Source organism: Clarias gariepinus, chromosome 27, assembly GCF_024256425.1.
Source record: "Clarias gariepinus isolate MV-2021 ecotype Netherlands chromosome 27, CGAR_prim_01v2, whole genome shotgun sequence".
In the NCBI taxonomy this organism is placed as follows: domain Eukaryota; kingdom Metazoa; phylum Chordata; class Actinopteri; order Siluriformes; family Clariidae; genus Clarias; species Clarias gariepinus.
The window spans coordinates 2,231,309-2,250,962 of NC_071126.1; the positions used below are offsets into that span (position 1 = coordinate 2,231,309).

The following is a 19,654-nucleotide window of genomic DNA, read 5'->3' on the forward strand; positions in this document are numbered from 1 at the left end:
GAAGCTGTTGTTATTTCTGCGAATAATGTCTTTTCCTCTGCAAAAACATCAGGTTGTGGTTTCCCAGCAGGCCTTTTCTTTTTTCTTTTTTTTTTCTTTTTTTTTTTTTTAAAGCACTGATCTCTCACTGATTTGCTTTTAATGTCTGATACAAGAAGAGCTAGGACGAGCTACAGTATAACAGTGTTTCTATTATAGCGAGCAAGCAGTCTGTGTTCCAGAGAACTATTTCCAAAGAAACTGGAGGCCATAAACACTACTGTGCAGGAAGCAGATAGTTCATTAAAATTTGGTGAACGGTTTCCAGTGAAATGATTTAACGCCGTGGTTGAACAGAAGCGCCATTAGTAACATTTACTATGTAAGTTATTTACATAAGTAAACACAGTGACTGTCATCATTTATGTTAATTTTCGGTTACGGCTTAAACGTCAGCAATCATTCGTTACACAGTGAAAATCTTGGCCAGGATATCAAATAAGGAAATATTCACAAAAAAATAATAAAAAGAAGAAGAAAACTATTAAGACAATTTAACAAGTACATTTTTGAAATCTGTTAGGACCAGTATCTAGATAAAAAAAAAAAAAAAAAACTACAAAACCAATAGGCAGTTCTGAAGTTCATGCTTGTAATACATTTCAGTGGGTGACGTTTGTTATGGTGACACCTACTTAGCCCTTGAGTGAGTTCTTAAAAGACTCCCCAAAGAGTTTCTTTCTAAATAATTAAGTTTAATTTATATTTTTGTGTATACCATGCATTCCTTCCATATTTGGATATGTAATGATTTGCTAGCAATAGGTCTGCTGGGCTTAGATTCCTACAGAGCCCTTAAAGAGACATAAAAGGGAAAAAGATTTATGGTTTTGGAAGATCCCACAACCCTCTTAGTGACTGATATACCTCCAGGACTTTTAACCTGCAGGTGTAAATGTGTTACATCAGTTCATTTTTAACTGTAGTGTGGGCAAATGCCACGGTTGTAATTTGCACAAAAGGAGAGTTCGAAAGTTTGTTAAAGTGTATCATTACTGGTGATGAAACATGGATTCGTCACTACCAGCCTGAGAGTAAACGGTAGGGTATGGAAGGGTAACGTTAAAAAGTCAACCCTCAAAAGTTTTTCCGTACGAGTTTCTGGGATTCTCAAGGGCCAGAAAAAGGTTTAACAATTAAGCTGAAGTCTAAACTTCGGATTACCCCCAGAGGACTGCTATCCAAGAAATAGACCAAAAATATGTACAGTGAAACCTCGGATTGCGAGTAACGCGGTTTGTGAATGTTCCGCAAGAAGAGCAAAGATTTTTAATAAATTTTGACTTGGAAAACAAATAAGTCTTGGTTTACAAGTACCGAGTATCCTGTATGATGCATGCGCTACTTGTTTTGACGCTTCTTGTTTATCACCTGATCACAACTTAGCCAATGGTTTTTCTCTATCTTGCGCTGAGAAATTGTGGGTAATCGTCTCCCTGCTGGGTCTTAGTGCGCGACTCTCACTGGTATAATCAACATCCGTGCACGCATTTACTATTTACTACAACACTGTGACCACGTGTGTGTGCATAAAGCAAATTTTTTTTTGTGTTTGTATGCATCTGTGTACAGTGTGCGTGTACTCTTTATTATAACACACGTGTGTGCGCCCGTGTAAAGCAAAAGAGAGCCTCATTAGAGAGATTAAAGATCGATTTTCTCTCTCCCGCTCTGTATCAGTCTGCACTTTGTCTGTGCGCGTCATTGGACACCGTGGCCCTTCACACACACCTCCTCTCGCCTTTACTCACACACACAAACACTCTCTCTCGCTCTCTGTCTCTAATGGAGGCACTGCTCTTTCGCAATTTTTTTAAAGGTATAGTGCAGGTTCATTTGTTTTATTTTTACTTTACAACAGTGATTCCATTAGTCTGCGCTCACGCGAGTTTCATTGACGATGTTCCTTGTTAATTTTTCTGATAAAGCAGTCTATCAGTTAATGTGTGTGTGTGTGTGTGAGAGAGAAACTCCAATAAGAGAGGAAGAAGAATTACTGTGTAAGACGAGAAGAGGTAAAAGGAGGGGGGCTCTAATTCCACCTCTCCTCTTACTTTAGCTTTACATGCATACACACACACACACACACACACAAACAGCGCGAATACGGAACGAATAATTTGAGTTTTTATTATTTCTTATGGGAAAATTCGCTTTGGTTTACGAGTAAATAGAAGCCCACTTTTAAAACAAATTATGCTCGTACTCCAAGGTTCCACTGTATGTATTTTTCCCTCCTGTGTTCTTTAATGGGCTCAGTCAATTCTCAGGTTGTGACTAGAATGATATCTGCTTGAAAGAGAGAAATAAAAATAAAAAAGTCAGTTAAATTGAATTGAACCATTACTATTTGGATCATTTTAAATACCACAAGTATGTCAGTCTTTTAGAAACACATGCCGTTTGCTACTCATCCTGTGGGGTGAAAATGGCACACACAAAAAAAAAAGGAATGCAGCTGTGCGGTAATGTGGTATTTCTTGAACCGACATGAGTATGGTGAAATGATGACCCTGTGAATGACACGGCGGACTACAAACGTGTTTCCCAAATATATCACTTGATGATCTGCGGGCAATCGCTCCATGCTTTGGCTTTACGCTTGGCAAGAGCAAGCCAAGCTGGTTCAGTGGAAACCTGTGCAGTGTCATTAGGTGGGAAGCGCTTTGTTATGTCCTTTGCTGCCGGCGGCGATGGGGTTGAGTCTGCTATCTCGACTGAAAAAGATTAACAACAGACCTACTTCAGTGATTACATTTAAACATTATTTAACTGTAATAAAAGTGCACAGGACATCCTAATAAACAAGAAAAAAAGATTACAAAACCTGTGACAGATGTTGGTAAGGTGTTGGCCTTCTTTAGGTTGTCACGGCGTTCAAAGCGAGTCAGTAAGGTGTCTGGTCTCTTGTTCTCCTGGGTTTGTGCCTTAGGAGTACCGGAGTTCCCGTTCCCTTTCCCCTCCGTAGGGCTCACTAGTCCACCCTGTAAGACAATTCCTGAGATGTTTCCCAAACCACAGTAGATAGACTTGTAAATATTCTTTGCAGCTTAGGTCTAGTTCACACACAAATTAAAAAATGGAAGGAATGTGGAATACATAAAATGAGAATACATTTATATCTTTATCAACTTGTCCCTGGTTGCAGGAGAGCGATGAGAAGCAGCCAATGAGAGTGAGACAGGAAATCAAATACGTACTCTATGTGCCCTAGATCGTGTTATTCATCCATATATTTGTGTGGAGGAGTAAAAACAGAGTGTAAGCACAATAATATATCTTAAGAACTGACTCTCGTATAATAGTAAACCGAACACACTGAGATTACTGATAGTGGGCGTTATAAAACTGAAAAAAACATCCTTTCTGCCTGTGTCTCCTCATTCAATCCTTACACTACATTTTCTTTCTCATTCAAAATCAAGCCGATTGTTTTCCCAAAATTCAAAATTCGGACTAGACAGGATTATCTTCCTTAGTCCGCACGGCCCCCGTGAAACATATATCAAGACATTCAGCTGTGCTTCCTAAGCGCTATAAGAAAAAAAGTTTTTACGCGGTAAAAATATGCACCATTTTCGAGTATTCGACTATTGGTTGGGGACTCATGCTTGTGCCCCTTTGCTCCCATAACCCTAGCTCATTTATGGTTTAAAAAATCCCTACTCCTCATTGAATAATGATGAACAAAAATAATTTATAACTGCTTTAAACAGCCCTGTACTCACTTCATTGAAAATAAATGGTGTTCCACCATGTTTAGAGAGTACCTTGGATTGCCATCTTGAATTCCTGCCAATTTGTAAATTGTAAAAATTTGTAAAAAATAGAAACAATTTTGAGATTTTAAGTCAAGTCAAGTGCACTTAGCTTTACATACATGAACTTTGAGTAAAACAAATACGTTTGGTGCCTCTGTACTTACACTTTCTCGGTCCTTGGCTTGTTTCTCAGCCCACTTAGCTTCTCTCTGGTTCTTCCTTTCCTCTCTGCTTTGCTGCTGTTCTCTAAATCCTTTCTGTTTCTGCAAAGCCAGGGTGATCCATAACGGTCCTGGTTCCTTCTCCTGTGTCCGTGGGCTGTCTAAGGAATGCCTGCTTTGCAGAGATGGCTTTTCTGTAAAGAAACAGGAGAGCAAAGTGACATTAGACACACAGTAAGCAAAGACGTAACCGTCATCTTACCGATGCTCTGTATGGCGTGTGCATTCTTGGACATGACATGTTATTCTGTTCTCTTCTGGTTGTGTCGAGAAATTTAAAGATTTATTTAAATGTGAGATTTTACTTGCCTTTTCTTATGAGGTCAGCCCTCCGATCTGTTTTCTCCCTCCATGGAATGCTGATGGATGGAAAGAAGGACTTTTTTTCTTTTGGCTCATCATCCCCCTGACCATTCCTATGACCCTGCATGGATTCTGTGGGCGCTGACTTTTGTTCGACACGCTCTTCAGAGGCTGCCAATTCTGGTCCACCTAACCTATGGGACAGCATTTCTCCAGATGTTCTTCTATTAGGTTTAGGTAGTGGAGAAGGTGGAGGTGTGGCACCATCAGATGGTTTGGAAAATGTGGCTGGTTTCTGATAAATTGGGGGCTTGAAGATTACTTTGTCACGTTCATGACTTGCTGAAGACGGAGCATTTCTACCAAGTCTGGAGCGTGACTCTATACTGGAGATTCCTTGGAATTTGGTTACACTCTCCCCAGCTGGAGTAGTGTTACTGGGTTTCTCAGAGAATGCAGATGAGTCAGAGTGTTGGTCAGTAGAGGTGAGGGGCACTGGTACTCCTTCAAAACTGTCACCTGCACTATACCGTTTCTTCCTTCTCTCTGTGGATTGCTCGCTATGAAAACGAAGGGAGTAGTTGGTCCTTCTGAGCTTGATACCAAATGGTGAGGGCCTCTCATCACCACTCTGCTCTCTCTGATCCCCATAATCCTTGGTGTCTGTGTCCTCTGATTCCACCTGGCTCAGGAAAACTGTTTCAGACCTTGAAGCTTTTGGGGATCCATGTGGCAGACTTGGAACCAAAAAGGAAGGGAGGTCTTTGGCAAACTTGCATTCTTCAGTACTGTCTGTGATACGGACCATCTTTCCCCCCTTGTTTTGACCTTTGCTGTCAGAGGAAGGTGAATGGAGTTGATTGCTAGGAGTAGAATCTGTAGATGGTATTTCCACTCTACCTACTTCTGTCTCATCTTGACTGAAGACCTCAGAATTTCTATTTGAGTCAGCAAACTTCTTTCTGGCTGGAGTGATGGAAAACTTGGCGCTTGCTGACATGGTCTTCCTGAGGTTGGTGTGGGAGAATGGTGGCTCGTTGCTGTCCTCACTTGTTGTTTGGCTCTGCACTTGTCTGTCTGGGTAATCCTGGTATTTTCCATCTAGGCCACCTTTAAAAATCCTGGATCGTATACTGGCCCACTCTGCCAGGACAGCAGCACTAGACTGATCTACAGAAAGAGATGATTCATTCAAAGATTTGGTTCTTCCAGATTTGCGATCTGGTGAGGTCTTGTTTTTCCCTGCTGGTGTCCCAAAGGCTTTTTTGTCCTCAGAGAGACCAAGCAGAGACTTACAGGCTGTGTCTTTTATCTGATCCAGATTTACTGCGGTCCCACACAGCTGAGCTCCAGTCACTAATATAGCAGTGTGAGGAACGTAGAGTGACGAAGATAAAGTCGGAGAATCAGGAACTCCTGGTGTGCCTTCCCTAATATCAGCAGCTGTTTCGCCCTGCTGAGCAGGTATCGGGGTAACTGGTGTTAGATTGACCTTCTGAAAGAGGATTTGCTTTTCACCTGAAGACACTTTGAAGGTGAAAGGTCTTTGCCTCTCCTCCATCTCCCTCCATCGCAGCTCCTCTGCTTTCCTCTTCCACTCTGGATCAGAGGATGTTGAGTGCTCCTCAGCTGCTTTCATTTCCTCTACCTGCCTCTTCCTTTTATCCTCCTCCTTCCTTTTCTTTTCATCAGCTAATCTTTTAATCTCAGCCTCCTCTTCTTGTTGCCGCTTTTGTTCTTCATAAAGGCGTGCTGCTTCTTCTCTGCGATGTTTTTCCTCCAGCTCCCAAAGCCGTAGTTTTTCTGCTTCCTCCTCCTCTTTTTGTTTCTGCTCCTCCAATTCTTTCTTTCTCCTCTCCTCCTCTAGACGTAGGCGCTCAGCTATTAGTTCCTGCTGTCTCCTTTCTTCCTCTGCTCTCCTCCTCTCATCTTCTCTTTTTTTTCTTTCTTCTTCCTCATGCCTCTTCCTCTCTTCCACCTCCCTCAAACGCTGCTCCTCCTCCCACTTTCTCCTTTCATCTTCCTCCTTTCTTCGGTCTTCTTCGCACTGCCTTCGCTCCTCTTCCTCCCGCCGCTGAAATTCTTCCTGTTTCCTGCGCATTGTCTCCTGTTCCAATCTCAGCTCTTCTGCTCTTCTTTCTTCATCTCTCCTTCTGTGTTTCTCTTGCTCCTGGATTCTTTGAAGCATCAGACGTTCCTGCTCTTCTTCATGAAGTCTCTGCTTCTTAGACTTTTCAGGAAACTCTTGATCTTGTCTGGTCCAGTGACTTCTTGAATTACCTTCTCTCCAACCCCCTGTTTCTTCTGCAAGTTTCTGAACAACTGCCTCTTCCTGCAGGACTGCTGAAATATCCACCTCCAGAAACTCCTTAAATTGACAAAGAAAGGCATGAGTTTTGCAAAGTCACCTTCATTTGAATCCTCACTCTGAATCTGAGTCTCTAGTTCACAGCTCTTCTAGGTATCAAAGATATCAAAATATCTTTTTTTCCTTACCTGCGTAAATCTGCGGTGCTTTCGTGACACTCGCTGATTTTTGGGTTTGACAGACAGTTTGTGTTTGGCAGCAGTGTTGTCCAAGCGTGGTGCAGACTGAGGAATAGCGTCCAAGTTAATTGATTCTATCGTACCAGGAGGAGGAGGCCGCTTTGTCCGAGGGGACTTCATGGGAGTCCTATATTGAACCACACCATGGGTAGCAGATGGAACCTAATTATGAATCATAGAAAAAGTGAATAAACGATTTCTTAAACCATGTACAGAAATAAATACTGAATGTGAACGTAATCAGCAATATAGATCATATAGTTAAAAGTTTGTGGACACTCGATTGTCAAACCCATAATGTTTCTTCCCTAAACTGGTGCCATAAATTTGGAAGCATACAATTGTACATAATATGTCTATAATGTATGTAATGCATTTTTTTTAGTGCTGTTGCTTTGCAGTTCCCTGTCATTGGGATAAGGGGCCAAAACCTGTTTTAGCATGACAGTGAAACCTTCATGAAGACATCAAAAAAATGTAATCGTCCTGACTTCCACTTTATTTAACATCTTTCAGATTAGCATGAATCTACACAGCCTCGTTTCAAAATCTATAAGAGGTCCCGAAAGAGTGATGATTACTATAACAGCAAGCAGGAGACTAAATCTGGAGTTAAATGTGGGTTTGACGGTCAGGTGTCCATTTATAGTTTCTTTAGTCTGTCTTAGAATCTGTCTTTTTTTTATTGGTACAATTCTTTTAAAGGTTCTTAAAAAAGTTTATTTTTCTTACTTTTTCCCTGGCTTCAGTGTCTTGTGGCTCTGGCTCCACTTGTGCCAGGACTTGCAATGGACTTTTTGGAACCTCTTCCTCATCCGAGCTACATTCATCTCCTTCACTTTTTCTTACTGATGGAGGTTTCTGACCAAACTTTATATTATGAGCTATCTGCCTCTGTAGAGTAAAAAGCCAGCAGATAGAGCTTTGTTATATTATGAGGTAAAGAAGGTACATAGTGATAGACTGAATTTGAACATTAATCATAATGGAATCATAAGTATATTAATTACTTTAGCAAGAAGGTGGTGATGAATTTTTCTTAATCAGTGTCGCCCATGTTACCTGGGTGACACTGGTTTAGAAAGGTAGCAAGGTCCTTGGTTTGGTCCTGAGCTCGACCATGTGTGCATTTCCTCCTTGTTTAAACCCGAATTTCCTCCAGGTTCTCTGGTTCTCTTTGACCTCCAAAAAGCATACAGGTGGGCAGATTCTGAATTGCCTCCAAGTATAAATGAGTACGAATTGTACCCTGTGATTGTAGTCAAGGATCCCACCTGGTGTAGGTTCTACAGACGTGCGGCCAGTGTCAATTGGGTATGCTTAAGATCTACTGCTGTAAGATTTTAATTGAGAATATAATCATAGATTTTAAGCAGATTCAAAGATTTATTAAACATTGAGCTCTCAGGTGACTTTTTGGATTCTAGTTAACTGCATTTTTCTGACTTATTCCCATCCGGTGAGAAAGAGAAGAAAAGAGGAGGCTTCAAGTCATTGAGCCAGATCCCTGCATCTTCACTTACTCAGTCATTCCCTACATCACTTATCCTGTATAGACACACTCACACGCTACGCGCAATATCGAAACATCAATTAGCCTAATGTGCATGTCTTTGGACTATGGAAAGAAACTGACATACCAATCAAGAGGAAAGCCACAGGGAGAACCCGCACACAGACCCAAGGGTGGGACGTAAACCCTCAACCATAGAGGTGTGAGGATTGGTTAATATTTTCTTTAACCCAATGTCCTTTGGTGTTATATTCATTATTTATTGTAACATGCCTTGCTAAAATATCTTTACATGCATCTGAAATTTACATACTTGTAGGTTTCTGACTTTGTCCGAGACGTTCTCTTGAGACATGGTCAATTCTGAGCACGGCTTCTCTACAGAATCCTCAGGGATGAAGATGCTCTCATGTGAAAAAGCTCGAGACCCCAGGGTATTTAGCTGTCTATACACACACACACACAGAGACATTATAAACCAAACTTTATAACTATTAATGTGCAAGTTGGAATTATACTTGTAAATATAGCTATTTACTACAAAATGGGAAAAATTATACAGTATTAAATTATACAAATTTTTCTTTTTTTTAAACTTGCATTTATTTTCTTATATATACTTTATACCAATATTCCTGTCAAATCTATAACCTTAGATGCTGATTGGACTCCTCCAGGCCTGAGACCACCCCATTGCACACATCACCGGTGGAGTGGCTCGGTTTAAGCTCAGTTTCCTCAAACCCTCGCTCTGTCTCCCTCCTCCTCTTCCTCCCAAACAGGCGGCGGAAAGGCTGGAATTTACCCGGCCTCCGCCGTTCTGCAATCAAGAAAAGGGATATTATCATATGATCAAAGACGTGTTTAGTTTTTTAGTGATTTTGAATGAAGTGTGAAAGCATAGAGGTATGACAGTGCATATCAGTAACTGACAACTTTATTCACTGGTTACTGACACGTAAGGTACATTACCTCTCTCACATTAAAACCAAACAGCAAAACAACTCCAAGTATATAAAGGTGGATAACACACCACTTGTTAGATACACTCGTTAGATTCAGAATCGAAAGATTACATTATAATATGCGTAATTAATTTATTTAGTCACTTCTGTAAGGTATGATTAAATTTTTTTTGTCGTTATTGCCAGTATTGTATGGGTTTATATGGGATACGGTGTTTTTGTCTGTCCTATAATATAACTGATTAAAATGACAAGGTTTTAAAGCAGTAGTGGGCAGGTAAATCTACTGTTCTTTAAACCGACACACACATCTTAAAGTCTGGTTTTCTACCACACAACACATCTGATGTAATAAAATGTCAGGAAAAAATACCAGACCATTATAATTTAGACACTGAAAACACAAACACACATGAGCAAAAGATTGGAAATACAGAACAAAGAAATCCCCCAGACGACTTGTTATTAAATGGAAAAATGGACAGATGCATCGTAAAAGTTACAGTTAGCACCCTGTGCCATCAGGAGAAAAAAACTCTATCGATGGGAAAACCTGGTCATTCAGTACATTAGGGTCATTTTATTGCCGCATGACATTGCTGAGCCTAGACCTGAACAACTGAAGCAACGCCAGACCATAACCAGAGACCTCCAGAGGACTGTACACAATGGGTGAATTGCTTGATTAGCTTCCCTTCTGACCCTGACATCAATCACTCTGGAATAGGGTCACTCTGGACTCATCAGACCACATGACCTTCTTCTTTTTGCTCCCTAGCAAAGTAAGCCTTTTTTTAAAAATTTGTCTCAATAACAAGAGGTTTTCTTACGGACACACAGCTGTTTAGTCCCAATCCTGTCGGTTCTCATCATATTGCGTGTGTATGGAAATGCTCAGACTTTCACCTTGAACAAAACATGACACTTAAGGCAATGGGTTGTAAAGCACTGCATTCTCACATGAAAAACACAATCGCTATTTTATCACTTGAATAAATACTACAGTATGCCTATCAACTACTTTTGCTGCTACTGCTCGTTTGGCGTTACATCCTGGAGATGATTTGTGTATTGATAATATGTCCACTCTAACAAAGCCTTCAAGCCTCTCTACCAGTCATCAGACAGCATTCAGCATTTTTCATGTTAAAGGCAGAGAGGTGCTGTGAGTTTAGAATAGAGTAGACAGAGATGGGCAAAGTACACAAAAGAGTAAGAATAGAAGTCCTCCATTTGCATACGTACTTTAGTAAAAGTACAAAAAGGCTCACCATCAAACTTAAGTATTAAAGGTACAGGGCTTATATTAGCTCACAGTAAAAGTATCTTTCACTCAAATACTACACACTACTGTGGTTTGTAACACAACGCCATGCAGAAATGTGGTTAAGTAGAGTAGAGTACAGATATTTGTTGTGGTGGGCTACAGGTATCCTCTAATAAATATTTCAAACTGCAGACGTGAAATATGTGCTAATGTACAGTAACGAAGCAAATGTTGATAAAAAGGTGGTTATGTTTTGCTAATGTACAGTACATTAAATATTTGTTATTCAACATCAAAAAAAAGGCAATAACCGTGTATTAGGTGGTATCAAAAAGTTTCGAAACTAGTTTTGTTCCAAGTACAAGACTGCGTAAACAGTCACCTCCCTAAGTCAGTGTGTTAGCCAGAGCTGTGCAACTGGTGCTATTCTGACCAAGTGCGATACCACCTGCATCTATAATAGCGTCTGCTATTTCAACATGGACAGCAAATGTGGAATTCTGGGTGAAACTGGGCAAATCTGCCACAGAGACATTTGACATATAATATAATAGAGACATTTGACATGAATCAGGCAGGTTAACGTTAAAGCTTTAATGATTCGATCGAGGTGTTTTGAGGGAAATGCGCCCTTTAAGAGTAGAATGACATCACTAGGAGACGAGGAGAGAGGAAGACCTTCAACAGGCTAAATCACAGGAAATGTGGAAACATGGAAGCACCAACTTGTGCAAAATGATCACCCTCACGTGTGTTTTGAACATGCGCCGTGCTGCGTCGAGTTCCTCCCCAGGCTGCTGACCCAGGAGCAGAAGGAACATTGTGTCAAAGTCGTTAGCGTGCCGTGGATGTCCCATTATTCATGTCAATGTCAGGATCATTACAGGTGAGTATATACGTGGGTTTATGGGTACACACACGAGACGAAGCAAGAGTCTTCACAGTGGAAGAGCCCATCATCTCCACAACCAAAAAAGTCACAGCAGGTCGACCAGGTCAAAGTGCATACTCAATGTTTTTTTTTTTTTGACATTCACAACATTGTTCATCGAGAATTCATCCCCAGGGTCCAGAGCGTCAATAACTAACAGATTCTACTAACAGATTTTAAGGAATCTGTAAGAGGACGTAGCCACTAGATCTGTGATGTGCTGAATATTGAAACATTTTAACATGTTTTTTTGAACTTGTCTGATTTATCAATATTTTTTATCACAGTCATGGTTAAAATTGTTTCATTTAGAGGTATTAAAAGTAATCTAATAGTTCTTTTAAATGTGCAGATACCCTGCCTTCTCGTCTTGAGTATTTCTTATTGAGCAAAATTGTCTCTATTTACATTCGTGAATGTTTCTCTTGATTGTAGACATGGATAGTAATAGGCCTACCTCCAGAGAGTTCTTGACTTGGCTAGAAGACGTGGAGGCGGTTTTCTCGACCAATGGAAGAATTCCGTGATCATCCAGTTTAGTTGTTTTCAATGGTTATAATGGTCTACTTCAGTTGCATCGGCAGACCTTCGGGTTATGTATTAAAAATTACCATGAAGAGCCACCAAATTTTAAAAGGCAAATGTTCACAGCCACCAGGAAATCATTCTTTGTCATTGTTCCGATTGTACAGTACCAGTGCAAAATTTAAGATAAGAGAAGGACCTTTGGTTTCTGCTTGTTATTTCTATGAGTGTCTGCTTGGCCTTGAACCATCATATGAATCATAAACATCGAGATGGTTAGATAAGAGTCTAGGATAGCCGTCTTCATGTTTTTATGTGTATGTGCGTTTTTTTTTCTCTTTCCTTCATTACAGAGCCACTCTACACCGGTACCGATACGGTAGCTGCATTTAGGGACCTGGGTGGATCCATTACAGGCTAAAAAAGGAAATAAGTCTAGAGTTACGAATTGTGTTTTCACAAAGGCAGTGTGGAAGAATAACAAACAGCGTCACTGATCCATACGTGCTCTTTGGCTGTGTTCACGTTACAATCCACATGGTTCAATTCCAATTTTTTGGTCAGCCCAGATTTGCATGTCATGTGGCTCACAATGATAATTACAAGTGGACCCATCAGTCCTCTGAAACAGCTTGCATGTGCCCATCGATACGTCTTAGTGCTCGTGTCATCTCAATTAAAATGTGATTTTACAAAAATATACTTAAGATTTCCTGGGAATGGCAAGCAGGTAGTCAGCTGTATTTGTTGTGATTCAGACAAAGGAAGAATGCCAGACGTCTGGCTCTAGCTGTCTTAGCAGCTCCTGTTCGTCAGCATCACCTTATGAATGTGCAGAGGCAAAAGTCACATGAATTCCGATCTGCTCGTTCTCATTCAAGTTGCTTTGCCACATATTGGGTATTTTTCCGACCATATTCGAAAATGACTCAGACCCTACCTGAAAAATATTTGTGCATTCAGACATCCCCAAAAGCCCTGATCTGTGTCAGAATTGAGTCACTTCAGCCTTTGTGGCATTAAATCAGCACTCCATGTGCCATGTGAGTCACAAATTATCATCACTTTGACTGTAGAATTTATTTAAATGAACTTTTCAGCGTAATCTCTTTGCTTTTCAATACGCAATAAGCATCTCACTGTAACAGGACCTGTTTATTGTTGAACCTTTTTCCTTTGAGAGTCCCAGAAACCTGTAAGCATAAATCTTGGCTGAGACTTTTGAACTTTTTCTTGGTTGGTGATTGAGAATATTTCCACTCCATACTTATTTATTCTCAGGCTCATAGTAATGAATTCATGTCTCGTCACCTTTAAGATACTTTTACCTTCCTTAGAGATTGGCTCCAAATATTTGCTATATAATGGCACCAGATACACCTTTGGATCACGAAGAATGAATCACTTCATGCTGCTCCTCTTTCTTGCAAATCACAAGTGGGGCATCCATTTCTGCTTGCACCGCAGTTACAAATGAACTGATGTAACATGTTCCCACCTGCAAACAGTAACTGGGGAGACACTTAAACAGAAAGCGCTGATGAGACAACAGAAGTTTTAATATAGCTGGAGTGCAGATCGTTTCTGACTCTCCCTCGTGTTTGGTTTCGGTAAGATTCCTTGTTTTATTTTTTTGCCTGATGAGGCTTGCATGAATGCACATCTCTCTCTCTCTATCTATCTCTGTGTACATGCTTCTTCCTTTTTCTCTCCTGTCTCGCTTGCACAATATAGTGCTGCAGGCATGTTCAGTTACTGAGGCGTGGAAGTGAATTGGACAGCTCTCTACCAAGAGAGTGGCATTCGGTGCCGCTCAATGCATCAGTACCACTCAACTCAATACCTGAGGCTCCTCACACTACTTTCCTCCATCCTAAAAAAAATAAAAGAGTTGAAGCTGCTAAACATTACGGTACATCATCATTCTAAGCACAATGCATCTAGACTAATAATCATCTTGGCAATATTAAGGAAGAGAAAAAGGTACTCCGTTATTGTCTACAAAACAAAAAAATCCTGTCGATTTACTGCCTATAATTTAGTAGAAAAAATTAAATTGCCCATAAACCACTGCCATGGTGGGACATGGTAAAGTAACACCACATGGAAGTCAGAACCGAAGGTTTACCAGCAGAACATGGTTTATTGCCTGGCATCACACTGCCTGTGCCAGCTGAGGCTGTCCACATGATTAAAAAAAAATAGTTTTATCATACCAGGCCACCTTTCTCTGTTGGTCTGTTGTCCAGTTCTGATTGGACGTGCTCACGATAGTGTAAAAGGAGTGAGTTTTAAAGCTATGGCTAATCAGTATATACAGGATTTCTTCTGACAGGCGCCCAGAAGAATCATCACGACAAAAGATCAAAGCACAAATCAGCTCAAGCACCTATGAATATCATACGATACCATACACTCAAATCTCTATGAATCTCTTTCTGATTCAATATGACGGTATGATTCAGATCAATTTTAAAATGAGACTTTACGTATAGCTGTGTTTTATAGGCACTAAAAATATCCATTTAAATGTCTAATCTGATCAGTTCTTATTTTGGTCCAAAGATAGGTATATCATATTGCACATGATAATATTGTCCTCAGTTACCTCATCAATGCATTAACATTCCTAAATACACCACACACTCCATTAATACTCAACTAACACAAAATGTCACGACTTGTGCACCAATCAGTGGACGGCTACAGGAGCACAGATATGCAGCTATACGTACAGCTCAGCTCAGGTCATATCAACAAGTGGCTCATGTCCTGTGGAATAAGATTTGTGCCAAAAAGGACTGAACATAAATTAAAGAATGAATCCATGTCTATGTCTATCATGTAATAATTCTCGTTAAGAAACTTTCACCTTCCTTAGAGTAAAGAAAGTCCAAATTTTGTTTGCAGATATCCAAACGCCAGGGACACCATGGTTTTATTTTTGTTCAATCCTTTTTGGCAAAGGTTTCATTCCATAATTTTCTGTCTATACCAGGGTCATAAAATGTTTTTTAGGTTCCAGGAATCAGTACATAAGTCTAAGTGATCAAGCCCTTATAATACATTAACACTATTAAATAGGGTAACTTGCTCATCAGAGTCTAATGATAATTCTATCAAAATAAAGAAAATAAGATAAGTTGGGAAAAAAATTAAGGTATTAAAATATGGGAATGGAACATGAGATGTCCATAGAATTACATATCTATGACATAGAATATTTCAGACATTATAATGGTAGGCACCGTATGACTTTATGAAGTACCAGGGTACGTACCATTGCACTTCAGTATTACTGATATGGTATAATATGTTATATTATTATTATATATAATATTATATTATTATATGTTATGTTATAATATTGTATGTACCACCATACACCTGTATCTTTGAATAAGAGTTTTAACATACAGTATAGTATTTAATTAATGTTTAAACATCAATACAATGGTACCATATTATATAAATATTATAGGAACTATATAAACATATTTTTGACAGTATACAATGTGTTTCATAGTATCATACTATGGTACACATAGTACAACCAAGTACCATACTATAGTACATGTACTGTTATACCAAGTTATCTACCATTGTAGAAGTATGTACCATAGTGTATTGCATGTACTGTATCAGCAAATAAGCACCATAGAATAATATATACCATGGTACAGGTACTATTAAACTACAATCATATCTATATCTAAGAGAAACAACTCATGGCCCAATTCCACGTTGACTTTGGCTTTGTGATTATCTGTAAGAAACTGAACAGCGCAATGGGTAAAACAGCATTTTTGAAAAAAAGCTTTTAAAAGAATTAAAAAACACTCTTCTATCATGCACATCTATCAATCCCATGATCATTATTATTATTTAATTATAGTTATCACATAAAAAGATATATTAAATTATATCAGTGCTGCGAGCTCTATTTAATAATTTGCACAATCTGTTGTTAGCATCCATGAAGAAAGATGACCTCTCTCAAGTGATGTCATTATAATTCTTGCATGTCATATTGTGCAGAAAAAAATGGGCAAGCATAAGGTTTTGGCTAACTTTGGCCATTACCAAACTGTGATAACTAGAGGACTGGGTCAGAGCAACTCCAGTACTAATAGTCTTGTGGGATGTCTGCAGTGATCAGGACATACCAAATGTGATCTAAGGGAAAAAAAATGGGTGAACAGGCAACGGGGTAATTGGCGGCCTGAGCTTACTGATGCACATGGGGAGTGAAGGCTGGCTCATGAAATCAGATCCAATAAAAGCGCTAGTGTAGCTCAAAATGATAAAAAGTTTAATGCTGGTCATGATAGAAAAGTGTCAGAAGACACAATGCATCACTGTCTTGGTGGCAAAAAGGGGGACCTACACAATATTAGGCAGGTGGTCATAATGTTATGGCTGATCAGGGTACCTATTTAACCTGCACCTTTAAGGTGCACAATGACAATATTGGCACTGATGTGTATACTCTACTATTTGCACTTCTGGTAGATAAACTGCACCTTGTTGCTTAGTACAGTACCTGTACTATGAACTATGTACAGTAAATTTAAGTTCTATCTATTTATAGCTTAATGTTGTAAAGTTCAATGTTCTAAATTGTCCTTAAGCACAATTTCCAACTGTGGAGTTAAAGCCGGAGTAGTCCCGACACTGTCAACTGAAATCATGGCAAGGTAGCATATTATCACATAGATGTACACAATACACATGGAATAAACCTGGAGGCACACGTTTAGAGCACAGAGCACGGCACACAAGTCCTGAATGGGTTTTTGTAAGCTTTAATGAGCACTTACACCCCATCAGCATCACACACACTTCTTAAAGGGACAGCACTTAAATTTGGTAATTATTGCCTTTTAATTACTGCTTCATTCACCATTTACCACACTAATATCATTTGCATGCTGTCTCTTTAAGATGGATGCTCTGTTTACCTGGGCCTTCAGATAGGGTTACTTCTACACGCGCGTCATGCTTAGTCTCCTTACTGTCCATCACCATGGTTACGAAGACCTTTTTTTACCTGCATCAAGGGTAGAGAGTGTGGAGAAACATTAAGACATGGGAGATTTCCGCTGGCTCTTGCGTGGATATAAATGGAAGGGTTTTGGATTGAGGAGTGTAAGAAAGGAAGTGGAGAAGATTAGACGAAATGTGAGCTCACGGTTGCTCAGGGAGACTACTGTATGATGCTGATGGCGCTCACCTGTGTCGGATCTCTCTCTCTCTCTCTCTCTCTCTCTCCTTTTTCCTTTTATTATTCAACTTATTATTCTGTGCCTTAACAATCCCATCAACCTTCTACTTGCTTTGTTTCTCAAGTTCACTATATTTCTCCAGCACTGAGCATCCTGTCTCGTTCAGGCTGTTGCACAGACGTGAAAAATGCTGAAACATCTGTAATCAAGTCTCCTCAAATAAGTGGATCAATGGAAAATAAGTTAAGGTGTTACTGCTTTGGAAAGACAGAACAACAGAGAGAGTATTTGGTTGAGTTTGGAATTGAATTTCAAGCTCAAGTTTCACAGGTCTAGGTGTGTGTGTGTGTGTGTGTGTGTGTGTGTGTGCAATTTAATCCCATTATACTGATAATACCAAGAGAAAGATAGCTGTTATTAGGTTATTTACATCATTACTAAATTATAGATATGTGCTTGTCAAGGGAGTAAGAGCTAATTCAGAATAATGACTGGAGATGAAGACACTTAGCGTTATCATCTTACGATGCACACACACACACACACACACACACACACATTATATTACTGTACAAAATCTCAGGAACTTGTAAAGAAATGTTTAAAAAACTAAAATTCTTAGTATTTAACAAAACTATGAAAGCAATACAAAAGTCATTCTAAGCAAACCGGTGCTAAAGTCCCGACAATGAAAATCTATCACTATAATGACACTTGATTTAACAAGAGCGGATTCTAACTAAAAGGAAGAAAATTCTTTCCTTACTGCATTAATAGCACAATAATAATAATTGGCTGTATTAGTTTGATACCACCCATCCATTTTTTTAATTCCTGTTCTACACATGCTTAGTGGGTTTCCTCCAGATAATCTGGTTTCCTCAAACAGTCCAGAGACATGCGTGTAGGGGGATTGGTGTTTTCATTCGTGCTTGTGTGATGGGTTGGCACCCTGTGCCAAAAGTTCCCTGTACAATCCTACACAGGATAAGCGGTATAGACAATAAATGAATGATTAATGGAAAGCTGTGGCCTCGCACCTCCAGGGTCAAGGTTTCGCTCCCGCCTTGGGTCTGTGTGCGTGGAGTTTGCATGGTATCCTTATGCTTGGTGAGTTTCTTCCCACAGTCCAAAAACATTTAAATTAGGCAAATTGACTTTCAGAACGTTACCAAATTGCCCAAAGTGTGCATGTGTGTGTGTGCCCTGTGATGGATTGGCTCCCCATCCAGGGGCACCCTACACCTTGTGCTCAAAGACTCCTAGGATTTGCTTCAGACCCCCGTGACTCTGTACAGGATAAGCAGTATAGAAGATGAAATGAATGAATGACTAATTTATGTGTGGGTGTTTCTGTGGCTTTAGCCCAAAATTAATAAAAGAAATTCCGTTGTACTTGTGCATGCACTGTAGATATGTGTAGCTTTATAAACATGTCACTGGCAGCGAACAACGTGTAGGGATACTATAGAGGCACTACTGCACAGTTCTTAAAGCCACCATAGGACCTGTGTGTGTTTTTTTCTCTTTTTACATTGCATGCTTTGAGTTTGCACTTCAGAGTGTTTAGTCAGTGTGGTAGATTTGACTTGACTAACTTAACTTAATTGTATATATACAGCACAATATAACTCATTTAAAGGTAAGAAGTGCTGCTCTGTTTACTGCTGCTGCTGTGCATGTTGATTCTGTGTCACTTATTAAATCCAGTAGTTAAGGGGGTGTTGAGAGGCTTTTTACTATTTCCTAGCACTGAGTTTCAAGGTTCAGTCGAATGCAAGCATTAAACCAGCCCTGGCACTTACGGTTCAAAAGTGTCCAGCCTCTGATGGAAATACAACGCATCTGACAAATCTACCAAAATCTTTGGGTTCAAAGTGTAGCAGATTAGACACCGTTACCATCCAGTTTCTTAAACTTTTTGGAGCATCGCATTTTATTTATTTAATTTTTGGGGGGAGATTTGTTCCTTCATCTTGATGTACGGTGGATTTGCAGCCTATCCCAGGACCACTGGAAGCAAGGTAGGAGTGTTCATCTGGGCTGGGTCACAAATCCATCACACTGCAACGATCTAGCAAAGCCAATCCGCCTTCCTGCATGTTTCTGGACAGGAGGAGGAAACTAGAGACGATGAGCAGCATGTGAAATGCAAACACAGCACAGAAAGTAACCCCAAGCTCAGGATCTTATCAAGGACCCTTCTCAAACACAATGATACCATAAATATATCTGCCCCTGATATATATATATATATGTCTGGTTGACCTGAATTATTCTGACTGCACTGAAAAATCCCAAAACAATTCAATTTAAGGTTTTCATCATACAGTAGATACACATGCATGCGGTTTAAC

The 19,654-nt window shown here is 39.8% G+C and overlaps 1 protein-coding gene across 3 annotated transcripts in view; it reads right to left on the bottom strand.

The window, feature by feature from the left end:
* Window positions 1-2,377: 2,377 nt before the first annotated feature.
* The window catches only part of cracd (capping protein inhibiting regulator of actin dynamics), a 38,879-nt gene continuing 21,602 nt past the window's right edge, over window positions 2,378-19,654 (bottom strand). For 2 of the 3 annotated variants that reach the window (XM_053488562.1, XM_053488561.1), the window contains exons 2-9: window positions 9,036-9,204; window positions 8,698-8,830; window positions 7,604-7,765; window positions 6,821-7,033; window positions 4,331-6,692; window positions 3,965-4,155; window positions 2,867-3,023; window positions 2,378-2,756 (exon numbers count right to left, since the gene is read on the bottom strand). In XM_053488562.1, coding sequence (XP_053344537.1) covers window positions 2,596-2,756; window positions 2,867-3,023; window positions 3,965-4,155; window positions 4,331-6,692; window positions 6,821-7,033; window positions 7,604-7,765; window positions 8,698-8,739 — 3,288 coding nt within the window. In that variant the 5' untranslated portion in view covers window positions 8,740-8,830; window positions 9,036-9,204 and the 3' untranslated portion in view covers window positions 2,378-2,595. Of the gene's footprint in view, window positions 2,757-2,866; window positions 3,024-3,964; window positions 4,156-4,330; window positions 6,693-6,820; window positions 7,034-7,603; window positions 7,766-8,697; window positions 8,831-9,035; window positions 9,205-12,004; window positions 12,203-19,654 lie in introns of those variants that run through there. The other variant, XM_053488563.1, reaches the window with a different exon arrangement.